The sequence below is a fragment of the Rousettus aegyptiacus genome, unplaced genomic scaffold (genome assembly GCF_014176215.1).
Source record: "Rousettus aegyptiacus isolate mRouAeg1 unplaced genomic scaffold, mRouAeg1.p scaffold_m13_p_17, whole genome shotgun sequence".
Taxonomy (NCBI): domain Eukaryota; kingdom Metazoa; phylum Chordata; class Mammalia; order Chiroptera; family Pteropodidae; genus Rousettus; species Rousettus aegyptiacus.
This window is the reverse complement of record NW_023416292.1, coordinates 19,783,279-19,796,232: the sequence shown is the minus strand read 5'-3', so window position 1 is coordinate 19,796,232 and position 12,954 is coordinate 19,783,279. Positions and strand designations below refer to the sequence as shown.

The 12,954-nt window shown below is 41.1% G+C and overlaps 1 protein-coding gene and 1 pseudogene across 11 annotated transcripts in view; one reads left to right on the top strand and one right to left on the bottom strand.

The window, feature by feature from the left end:
- The window catches only part of DNM3 (dynamin 3), a 354,287-nt gene that overhangs the window by 43,446 nt on the left and 297,887 nt on the right, over positions 1–12,954 (top strand). For all 11 annotated transcript variants that reach the window (XM_036234646.1, XM_036234642.1, XM_036234648.1 and 8 more), the window contains exon 2: positions 8,830–8,903. In XM_036234646.1, coding sequence (XP_036090539.1) covers positions 8,830–8,903 — 74 coding nt within the window. The remainder of the gene's footprint in view (positions 1–8,829; positions 8,904–12,954) is intronic.
- Positions 6,701–6,819, bottom strand: LOC118613198 (annotated as a pseudogene).

Here is a 12,954-nt window from a genome sequence, read left to right as displayed (position 1 = left end):
CAGCATTCCGCCTTTAGGCTGAGATGGGTGGAGAGGGGCCTTGACTTTGAGGAAAGGCTGCAGAGGAGCCAGTGCAGAGGTCTGGGATCGTTATGACGTCACTTGGGAACCAGGTGCTCGGGGAATATAAGATTCGTGTGGGGGAGTAACGAGTAAGACTTCCGGAGTGCGAGGGAGCAGCCGGGTCCAAGGACCCTCTTAAACCTCTCCTTGATGCTTGGAATATCAGATCCCCGTTCCTTTTAAATATATAGTGTGGCTCTGACTCTGTGTTCCGCTTTAGTACAGAAACTAACCTATACTGTTTTGGCTTCCAATTAAATACCCGTTTTTCCCCCCAACCTTTTAGAAAAGATGAACACCGAAGAGCTCAATACTGGCTGGGAAGCTGACTTCCACGCCTATCCGTGTTCTTCCCTTCCAGCCCGGTAATACGTATTCAGGACCAAGGACAGTAACAGGGCCGGTCTCCCGGTCAGGCCTCAGGGGAAGGGGCTCCAGCCCTGCCCTCGTCCCTCCATAAGAGGTCTCTTGTCCTTGCCTCTCCTCTCCGAGTGGGTTCGTCCACACGCGGGCCTTTCCAAGCCACTGTAGTGCCAAAGAACAAAGGTCTGGGATTCACATGTGCGCTTCGTGCAAAGGGGCAAGGGGCGCCTTTCGGCCTCTTTGGTACAAGCCTTAAGCCTGCCTTTTAACTAGGCCAAAGGGCACCAGGTTTCCAGGGTTGCGAAGGGGATGCGCTGGAGTTTGAGGCAAAAGCCGTCTGACCTTGTCCTTTCCACATTCCGCTCTTTTAAAAACCCTGCAGGAAGAGACGACCGATTGGACCGAATGTTTAGCATCCTGGGTTCTCATATGCACATGTCCTCAACGGGGGGTGATATTGCTCCCAAGCAGACAAAAATTGATTTGGGGGAGCAAAAACCTTATTTTTTTTAATGTATAAAATACAGAGATATGCACAGTACTGATATACAGTGCATCTGTGCTTTTAAATTTAATGGGGAAACTTAATGGGGGAAAATGTGTATTAAAGTTCCTCAAGGGAACACTAATTAGAAGAAGGTCGGGAAACTGTTCTGAAACACAGTGTGTGTCTGTTTTTTCCTATCTCGCTCTGTTTCTTAGGCGGTACGAGGTGAGTTCCGTGACTCAGAATGCCACATTCTCCTAAATCCTTTGTCTTTGTTTGCTCTGCCGTGCTTGGCTCATAGCGTCCATCCTCCAGGTTGCCTTGTGGTTGAAGATGGTTGCTGCAGCTCCATCGCTCTCATGTATAAGCGACAGGGAGAGGAGGGAAGGGCAAAAAGTGCGCATCAACTAAATCAGCATCTTTTATGGGAAATGTCCTTGAAGTTGCTCAACGATCTCTATTATATCTTACTGACTAAAGCTTAGTCGTATGGTCACTCCATTTGCAAGGGAGGCTGAGAAATGTAGATTTATTTATTTGTCTATTATTTATCCGTAAAGGTTGGGCACCTTGCCATTCCCAACAAAACTGGGAATCTGTTTATAAGACAAGGGGGAATGGATATCGGCCAGGCAACCAGTCATCTCTTTAGGAGTCTCTTTTGTCATTAATTTGCATGACAGCTACCCAGGGTAACGTACAATGTGTGATTTGGAATAGAGCAACAGCTAAGTGTCTCTGCTTTCTGCCATGACTCCTTAATCTGAGGCTTTAATTCTCAAACTGACTTTGTGAATAAGCAAATAAAACGAATTAAATATGGAAACATTAAGTTCTGGAGAGTGTTTCTTGGTGGGTAGGACACGTGTTATTTGTAAGCTTCTTTATCCACATTATAGATCTCTGACTCAGAAACTTTTGCATTTTGAATGTTGCCATTTGGACATTAATTATTGATTAACTAGGTTTAATGAATATTGCTTAGAAATTTTGAGTTTCATGAATAAAAGGTAAATATTGAATTTCTTAGATGTTAGTAAAAAAAATAAAAGCATGCATTTCCTGCAATCGGGTTTGTAACTATGTTTTTCAAACAAAATGATGGTGGCATTTATTGAATACTTTAAATTATAGAGTAACTGATAACAGCAAAATGTGATCTTTTGCAAATCTGCAAGTGCTAATATTCTTATGCTGTGCCAAGAGTTTAGGGGGAAGAAGAAAAGTGCAGTGGAAATTTTCCAATTAAATCTGTGGATTTTGGCATAATGACTTCCTTCAGCAATTAAAGTGGCATTGTGATGGCTGGCAAAGCTCCGAGCTCGGGACACGCAAGCACAAAGCCATTGTGACAGTGCCGTTGTGTTCAGTGTGTGGAACACATGACCTCAGTGCTTCTCGGGGTGGAGGTTGGGCAGTATCTGGCAGTGACTCCTCCCCCTCCCTCTCTCCTTCCTTTCCTCCTTCCCTCCTTTCTTCCCTCCCTCCCTCCCTTCCTCCCTCTCTCTCTCTCTCTGGTTATCATTTTGAAGGACCGTGAGATCGTAATCCTGGAGCTCATAAAATTGTTCTTTGAAGATAATGTTTTAGAATAGACGTGTCTGTTTTTAAGGAATGTTTTTTAAAAAATATATTGGCTCTATTATTATTTTTAAAAGTTATTTCCTTCGAATTCTATTCCATGTCTTTAGACATTCGGTAATATTGGCTCAGCTGGTGTTCTGTATTTTCTACTTTGATAAATATTGCTGGATCTTAAATGTTCATAATAAACATATAAATATAAATGGCCTCGGCAAATGATTGTTAAATCGAAAATTATCTTGCCTGTTCTTTGTGTTGATGTAAAATGCCACTCAGCCGCCTGCCTGTTTGGGAATCAGAAATGGGGATGCTTTATTTTCATGTTATGAATATATGGAGCAATGAGAAATCTTCCTTAAAGGGTAGGTAGGAAACGTTCAAAATATTTAATACCTGGGCACTGACAGAGGCTCTGAGAGGGGGTAGACGTGCATGCAAACAGAACACACAGTGTGACGAGTGTGTGTTGAGAGCTTAGGGGCGTGGACAGGAGGATTTCAAAGAAGGCTTCTCATGGATGTTGAAGACTGAGTAGGAGTTGGCTAGAGGGAGAAGTGGCAGGGGCGGGGGCAGCCCGTGAGGGAGCGTGGCGTGTCCAGGGCACTGCGTCTGAGAGCACAGAGGCAGCCACGAGAAGACAGGGCTTTTTCCTTTTTCTGGTTTGTTTTCTGTTTGGATTTCATGCCAAGGACAATGAGGAGTCATTTAACGATTTAGTGTTTGGAAATTAAGTGATGGGACTTTTGTTACTGTTGAGGTTGGGTTGGGGATGCTCAAATTGGATTTAGGGAAATTAATTGGGAAATCATTATTAATTTATTTGAAAGTTGGTGGTGCCTGGAGTGGTGACCGAAAAAGAGAAGAGAGGATACATTTAAGGGATATTAAGAAGGTGGGATCAGCAGGACTTGGTGATCAGTTTGGAGCATGAAGGCAGAGGAAATTGGAGGCCGGTGATCCCCAGGTATTTGGCTTAGCTGACATGTATGGATGCTGATGATGTGGATTATGATTGAGCATCAAGGAGGAGAAACATGTTGGAAAGATGATAATGAGCTGAATTGCAGAAACTGGGTTTGAGATGTCTAAGTAGAGATGTCTAAGGCTGGTGTGACTTTGGAGACACCTCTGACTTCTACTTGGCTTATCTCTCTGGGTCCCCTTCTCAACCTGTCAGTTCTGTTTCTTTCAGGTGCCCAGTAAGTGTTCATATTTTTCAGAGTCCACATTCATCATTCTTCTCTCCTTCCTATTAATCGATTCTCTTGGCCTCAACCACCTCCTCCATTGATGACTGTCAAATTATTACCCCTAGACAGGACTTGCACCCCGAGTTCCAGTTGCTCAGCCTGTGTACTTCTTGTTGTCATCCAGGTAGTTTCCAGACACCTAAAGATCAACACGTCCAGATCTGTCCCCCCATCTTACCCCATTTCTATTACAGTATAGATAGTCTAATGGTCAAGGGCACAGATGCTAGAGTTAGACTCTCTAGGTTTGAGTCCTACATCTGTCATGTATTCTTAGCTCTGTGACTTTGGGAAAATTATGAGACCTTTCTGTGCCTCAGTTTCCTCATTTGTGAAGTGAGAATAGCAACGGTACCTACCTCATAGGATGGTAATGAGGATCAAATAAGAATGTGCCTGGCACATGGTAAACACTATGTAAATACCAGCTGTAACCAGATCTTCCTGGATTTTCTATTCTCATTGATGGCACCACTATTCAACAGCTACCCACACCAGGGTGTGAGGTTTATCCTCTCTGTCCGTATCACTTCGTCCCACATCAAGCAATCGCTGAGCCTTGCCCGTCGTACGTCTCTCTGTTGTCTTCTCTCATCCCCACCATTACCGCCTTGGACTTAACCTTTATCATCTCCTTCCTTGACGCCCTAAGCTGGTTAGCGGCTGGTCTGTCTTTTGTCTTTCCCTTTTTCAACATTCCCTTTCTTTTCCTCTAGTAGTTTTCCTGAAATACACATCTGATCACTTAAAACTCTTTAGTCCTCCTTGTTCTCACAGGAGAGAAAAACAAACAAACAAACAAAACAAGTGAAGCCCTTGAAGTTCTGCTCCCACCTCCTTCTCCAGATTCTTCTCCACCTCATTCAGACCTTTCTTTAATATTTAGTTCCTTAATGTTCTGTGCTACGTTGCTCTTCCATGTCTGCACATCTCGATACCCTCTGGATTGCCTCCCACCTATGTCTCTCCGGCTACTTCGCCAGGCAGAGTAGATTGTTCCACGCTCTGTGCCAATATATCAGGAAATCAACCCTAGTGCCTGTCGTGCTTATCGTAATCATTTGCATGTCATTCTCCTCTAAGACTAAGGCTAGGACTAAGACTAAGCTTACTTGTCTTTGACCGAATCAGCTACACTGATTAACTTGTTGGAGAACATGATTTACTCCTCTCATGTTTAGTCAAGAGTAGATGTTAGACATCTATTTCTTGAACAGATCTTCTGGTTAATAATCATTTACATCTATATTGAAGAAAAACATCTCTCTAGTTACTTTATTTGTACCGAGGGGGAAAATTTCCTCTAGCTTTGTTGACACAGCAAGTGTGCTTTCCTATTTCTGGTTGCCAAAGGTCAGTCACTTCCTTGTGGAGCACTAATAATATTTCTTGGTAACTACTGGAAGAGCCAATAAAAGAAACCTTACCAAGATGGTCCCTTGCCTGCCTGTGGCATGGAAATTGCTCTCTCCTTTTCGCGCAGGAGCCATGAAGGAGCTTAGACTTAGTGCCTGCAGCCCCGCTGTTAGCACTGTGCAGAATAATGTGTTTTTGAGCTGGATTGAGAGAGAAGAAAGGCATTGGAGTTGTGGCTGCCCTGCAGCATAGAGAAACGCTTTCTCCTGTGTTGCAGTCAGCTCGTACGTCAGGCAGTCAGGCAACGGAATGGAATCGGTTTAATCACATCAGTCTTCAGATTGGTCTTCTTACTCCTTACGTTCAAGGTCCACTTTGGAGGAAAATGGCATGCAAATTTTCTTTTCGTGTTTATGTATTAGACCATAAACAAAAATATATAGAGTTTAAATCCAAAGTAATACTGCAGGCACAGTCAAGATTCCATCTGCATTGATTTAGCAAATAATTTTCCCATAAGATATACTTAGGGGCAAGAAATCAACCACCTATTGCACAGAAGATAATAAAATTCAAATGGATGAGCGCACTCAGAGGCTCATGAATTATTTATGATTGTTCGTGTCAGTGCCTTGACTCCCTGTTGATGGAGGCGGGAATAAGGACTGAGGTTTTCAAAGCAGCTGGTCAGCATGAAGGGACAGTTCAGGTGGGGTCCGAGGCCCCTCATCTCCAAATCCCATTCTCGAAACGTTAAAATTTTGTATGTTATTTTAGATTAGACGATGCTACAGTATTGGGGAAAACGTACTGTGGCTATATTGTAGCAATAGTAATGGGGGCGATATTACTTTCTTCTATGGTGTGTGGGTTTTTAAAGAGTTGCCGTACATTGCATTTCATCTGATCCACAGTATTATCTTACTTTAGTAGCGAAAGCAACTGAGGTTTTGGGAGCATTTTGCCCATTCAGTGGAGGAGCTAGCTCGACGTCGGGTCCTCTGTGTTTCTTGGAGGGCTCGCCTCTCAGCTTTCGCAGCAGGAGTGTGCTGGCCACGTGGTTTCGTGCTGCTGGCTGATGAGAATAACGTGGACAATCAGGATGCCAGTTCAGTCGCTCATTCTTCAGAAGAGAGGAGTCCTCTCTAGTGTTTTGTGGAACTTCAGACACTCCCGTAGAGTCAGGGGAGGCTTCCAAAGAGCAAGATTTGGTGACCAAATCTTTTGACTCTGGGTAAGAATGTGTGTGTTGGAGAGGGGGCCGGTGAGAGCCATGAACGGGGCCAGTAGGTGTGAGTGGTGAGAGGCGGGTTAGGTATCTAAATCTGCTTATTCCTCTTAATGCAAAGTTCTGTTTGCTTGATAAAAAAGTAAAGAATTAGATGTATCCCTGGGCTTTCTTTTCAGACGAACACATGGTAATCATTTGCTATTTAAAACGTTTCATAATACTGTTTTGTTTTGATGATGTTCAAAAGGATTGTTACTAAAGCTGTGTTATAAATATATGGTCATAACTGTGGGTCGGAACAGATCTCAGCACCAAAATATCTTCCTTCCTTCCTTTTTTTCTTCCTCTTTTTTTTTTTTTTTTAAATGCCTACAGCACCTGGTCTTCCTAGGTGGTCTCCCATCCAAGTACTAACCAGGCCTGACCCTATTTAGCTTCTGAGATCAGACAAGATTTGGCACGTTTAGGGTAGTATGGCCATAGGCTCTACCTCTTTTTTAAAGAAAGTATTTTATTGATTTGCCAAATGACATCATTCAGAAATTTAAGGCCTCTATATTTCTTTGGCATCTACACATCCTCGGACTGCACTCATGAGCTTAATAGCTCAAAGAGATGCCCTCAGCTTTTCATTCTCGAGTTTTGTTTTCTCTTTATCCATTTGATTTTCAAATTAACTTCTTCCTTTTTGATTCTATGCACAGAGTAGATGCTCTACTCATTTTGATTAAATTTTAAATGATTATTGAAACCATCCAAACTAGGGAATATTCTAACATAGATTTTGGTGAGCGTTAAAAGAGTAATTATATATATTGAGATATTTTCCAAAGGGGAGTGGCAGTCTCTCTCTCTCTCTCTCCTGAACCCCAGTGTGGTTGATCTGTACCCTCCTTTAGTGATTTTCTGTGTCCTTATCTTTCTGTTAGATTTTGAGCTCTGGGTGTCCACCTAATGCAATGCCCATGGCATCTCCTTAGCCCTTCTTAGTTTCTCAGTGAATTTTTTTTGATGAATAAATATTTACTTCAGGTGGCATTCTTCAGAGCAAATATGTCTGTAGCTTCACCATCTTTATTTTAGTCACACGTGGTACCATTCTAAATGAACTTAGCCCTGGCAGTTAAGGAGCAAAGTCATTAACTCAATTAAGAGGCTGTGCAGTATAATTTCCTCTGTCAGAATTTACACTAGCGCTTGCAAATCACATGAGTCGTAGTAGGGGAAATTTTGCTTAATTTTCCCTGTGACTCTCCATGCCTGAGTATCATTGAGCTGAAGTCTTGGGTTTTGCAGCGTTCTCGCTGGCCTTTACCTGTTCCATAAGTGGCCGTCCATCGGAGTCCCATCTGCATAGAAGCTCTGTGCTGACGATTTCCTGCAGAACTCCTAGATGTCCCGCGCTAATATCATCCACTAAATTGTCGAGTAGCACATCCCGACCTGAGGCCCGCGGTTCTCACACTGCCGCAAGCATCCCGATTTCTGACGCTCGCAAAGGAGCAGAGATGCCACCCACCTTCCCCAGGCGCGCTGAATCTGTCGGCTCGGGACGGGTGGTGGGCATCGGTGGTAGTAACCCCTTCTGGTGGCCCTGGAACCAGTTCTTGAGAAAAATTGCCATTGGACAGAGATTTATTTTGAATGGAATAGTGTGATTTAAAAAAAATGATGATTCTTCTAAAAGTCTGAGGCATTCTAAATGTGTTTAAAAACTGTCTTATCGGCATGCTTATGAATTCTCGTTTGACACTGCAGAATCAGTATGATTTATGTGGCACTGCAGATGTAATTATACAGTGCTTCCTTAGCTGCGGTTTTATTGGTCTAGTGTATATTAACATGCCATTGAAACATCTTTATTTATTAAAGACTCCCGTTTATCAGGAGTGAGAACAAACAAAACTCAGTTTGCAATATTTTGATGTTAATTTGTGCATGTACAATATTTATCTCTCCTGGATCCTATATTTTATGTGTGACTTTTTATTGGAGAAAAATTTCAGGATATTTAAAAGATACAATCTAATGTACCTTTAGTGATGGCCGATATTTGATAGTACTAATATTGATCTTGAAGCTGGACAGATTACTGAATTTTTAATTACCAAAAAGAGTTTAAGGATTAATTTCTGCATCAAATGTTTTTGTGAATGCTAATTCTCTGAAAATAAAAATTAACTGAAAGTATATAGTAATGCAAACTTTTATTGATAAATGAGTGACATATTCCAGCGAGGTCATTATGATAGTGCACATGTATCAATATTAGGTATAAGGAGTCCCACCCTCTTTATTATTGATTAATTAATTAATTTATTATTACTTTTGGCAAATACTTCTTTTATAAGATGGGTCTAGCATTCTTTAGACATGGGATGCATTGAAATATTCGGAATTAGGAGAATTATTATGGAACTTGACTTATACCTTTATAGGTGATCAGAGTCCTTCAATGCCTTAATCTGTTATTTCTTGTGTGTGTTTTTTTTTAGGGACTTTCTCCCTCGAGGGTCAGGCATCGTCACGAGACGGCCTCTTGTGCTACAGCTCGTTACTTCCAAAGCAGGTAATGAAAACGGATGTTTGCCACGCGAGGATCGTTCCTTGTGCCTGTTGCCTCTGTTCCTGGGTGTTAGGTTTTAGCTACAGAAATGTTTCTGTGATTGCTTTGCTGTGGGAAGCTGCCTACATTCTCTCCAAATGCTCCCTCCTTCATTGCTCTTTTACTTCTTTCACTTATATTAAAGGGAAAGCCTCATTTGCACATAGATTTTTAAACACCTACTACTTTTTAATGCCCAGAAAATAATATTTTATTGCTGCAATTCACTCATATAATTTTATAGTACTGCATAACCACTGATTCCACTTTGGCATACTTCCTTCCTGCGTGTGTGTGTGTGTGGTGGGAGTTTTTTTAAAGTAACAGTTCAGCATCTGTCCGATATCTGCACGCATGTGTATGCACATCTCTATCTCTGTTTATATCCACAGCTGAGTCTCTATCTGATGCGCTGTGCTTGCCCCTCTCCTTAACACCGTGATAACTTGAGAGACAAATGAGCTTTGTTTTCATTCTTATTTCTTAGCAACTGATGATGTTGAAAATTTTTCACGTTTATTTGGTGTTTATATTTCTTTTTTGTGAATTGGCTGCAACTAGCCACTGTTCGACGCTCTGGAGGTATAGCAGTGACGAGGACCAAGTCCCTGTCCTTCTGGTGATTTATATTACAGTTACAGCATTTTTAATGTGTAGAAGCATTACTCTTTGTACATTTACATTTAAATTGAACAAAAAGTCAATATTTAGTATGGTTTTCTTTTTATACTTTTTTTAAATTTTGTTTTTTTATTTATCTGAAATTTATTTTCATTATGCTAAAATAATATTTTCCTGGTCCCCTTAATATTCTATTATATTTCTACAACAATATTTCTGAATATCTTTTTGGTTTTATTGTGCCAATACCAGTTTTACTTTTGTAAGTTTATAATTTGCTTTAATATCTATCTGTCAGGGCTATGGTCCTCTCCCCACTACTTATTTTAGGATAATTTTGCCAAGGCAAAACTATTCCCACTAGAATTTTTTTTAAACCTATAGATTCGTTAGAGAATAATTGATTATCTTCAGAATATTCATTGTTTTTTTCTAATCCAGGGAACATGCATCTCTTGTCATTTTCTCAAATCTCCTCTATATTTCTTAGTAAAATTCTCGGTGGTCTTTATGTAGCACACATGCATTTCAAGTTAGGGTATTTGTATTTATTCTTTGTTGTTCTCGTGATTTGAATAGTTTTTTTCCCTCCCATTATATTCTCAAACTCCTCACTACTGATCTATGTAAAAGCTGCAATTTGTACTTTTAATTTTTTAAATTAACCATCTTACTCTACTACCCTTGACAGATTAAAATATTTTTATTTGATTCTTCTGGGATTTTTAGTTATATAGTCATGTCATCTGCATTTCTTAATTTATTCAACCAATACTTATTGTGCAAATACTGACATGACTGAGAAAAGAGACTTATTGACCACAATAGTAATACTGTCCATTGAAATGGGGATTTTCGGTGAGTGTTGACATGGGAAAGATTCCCTCGCACATTGAGCTGTTCTGAGAAGGTACATCACGTGCTTCTTCCTCATACCTCGCTGTCAACAGTCCTGCAAATCTCATCCCTTCTAAGACCCTGGCCGTTCTTTCATCGCTTCCCATTCATGAGTGAGGATCTCGCTTCTCGCCTCAACTCCCTTTTCATGCCACATGGACTGGGCCTCAGGCGGTCACTGTGTAGATAATAATCATGATGAGTAGCTGCCATTTTTGGTCATTAATTATGTATCAGCACTGTGCGATTCGAAGGTATTTTCATTTAATCTTTCTTTATAACCTTCTGAGATAGATATTATGATTCCCATTTTAGAAAAAGAGCCCCAGCAAGGTGAAGCAGTCTGTTCAAGGCCACATAGTGCATACGAGGGCTGTTATTGGTATCTTTCTGATACTGTTAATATTGTATTTTTAAAATAGGAAACTTGAACTGCTTGCTTTACATTTGCAAGAGATGCTTTATATTTTTACAGGGCATTTTTAATGTAAGGGATTATAAATATATGAATAGTAAATATGGAAATTATTTGGTTAACTCATAATTATCATCAGCTTTCCAACGTAATGTCCACTTAGTTTTATTTTATAGCTTGTCTCTGCCTGCTGCTGTATTAGTTGCTAAACCAAGCCAAAAAATTCATTAGAGGCCCTATGGCTTATTCCAGGTATTTTGTTTTAGGACATTCAGTGCTTAGTACAGACGAGCATTCCAAGGAATCTCACTGTGTTGTGAGGAAGGTGAGAAAAATAACTGTCTCTATTTTACTAAGAAAGGTAAAAAATTTAAATGATAAGGTCATAGTCGTTTGGACTCAGGGATTTCTGTAGCTGTGGCTTTGGAGGGCAAGAGCTGGACCAGACACTCACGAGGCGTTGGGTGAGGACTGCCATGTCAAGAGCAAGGGAGGAGCTAGGGGTCTTCATAGGACAAGGGGACAGTTTTCAGGGCCTGTGGACTAGCCCCAGTGCCATGTCGAAACTGGCTTGGGCCTGCCTCCAAGATCCAAATGTGCGAGGTACCTCTCCTCCCGTCTCCGTGTTCAGTGACATCGTGCTGGTAGCTCGAAGTTGGTCTTGGTGGCTGTATTTACAGTATGGAAAATGGCAAACTCCCCTGAGGGCACCAGCTGTTAGACGTTTACGAACACGCCACTGGTTCCCTTCTCAGCACCCGATCGCACTGTTTAACTGGTTCAACGGCATGTCAGACTGAGAAGCAAGTGTGCCTGCGTGTCAATTTTTGATGCACTACTGAGTATTATTGAAAGTGTCATTGCTTTAAGAAGTGATCCGTTGGGAATTTGATATGCGCCCTGGAGGAGGGCTGGGTTTTAAAGACATCACAATCCACGTCGCTTTTTGCATTAAAAGTGACTATTAAGTAAAGATTGTAGGTCACGGTTAAGGACACACGGTTTTGTCTCCTGGAGAATGTTACTATGTTAAAATATTTCTCCAAACGCTGTTATGTTGCCTCACTCTCCTTTATTTCAATGACATTAGTGTAAGAAATGAAGATATTCAAAATCGGAAATTACACAATGGGTAATTAAAGGCAATTGTTCAATTACAGAAGTCTTTTGTGGAAGATTTCCTCGCTGCTTCCTCTTTTCACATGTGTCAACTATATTATTAATCCATCAAATGAGATTCCCCACATTTGAACCGCATGTACTTCTCAATGTCACATGTGTCTGTATTTTAACACTTACGTATGACTCGTAATTTATTAGAGAATTATTGCTGTTCAGTATTTTGGGTCTTTGGTTGGAGTCGCTGTAAAAGACCATTTCAAATAAAGGTGCTCAGTAACGGAAGTCAGAAACCTTGTTTTAGAGGCACCGGACGACCCACAGGATGAGGTGGAGAAAAGTTCAGGCGGCGGGTCTGAGAAGCAGGGGGCCGGCTCGCGATGAGGGGTGAACCCCGGGTTCCGAGCGAGGGGCGGTTCACAGACACGGCTCGTCTTTATGTCGGCATGCAGACGACACCGTGTGTCTAGGTGGAACTGAGCCAAAGGGCGTTCGATGACACTGCTTCCTTACTACAACAGTCGGGGAGTTTCTAGAGAAAAATGTCCCCTTTTCACGGGTGAGCTATTTTCAAGAAGTTTTTATTAGTTAGACTTTAAATCTTGATTTATGTGCAATCACCAGGCTTCATAAATTAGACTGAGAGCTATTAGTGGAAACATTCAAGAATTATTTAGAATAACAACATTGAAAGTATTTTAAAATGACAGATCCCATTTTGTTTTACATTTATATATCTGAATTTAATTAAGATTGATATTTTAGCATAAGATAGTCTGTTTTCGCAGAGGACCAAATGTTTATTTTCTTTCGACTGTAATAAGTTAACCTCATGGTAAAAACAAATGTGGCTCAGAAAACATTCTTTCTTAAGGACAGCTTTGACCTTGTTCTGCTCCAGCACTGGTTGCCCGTTGATATGGCAGGTTACCGTATCAAGTGCAGATTCATAAAGTCCCTTGA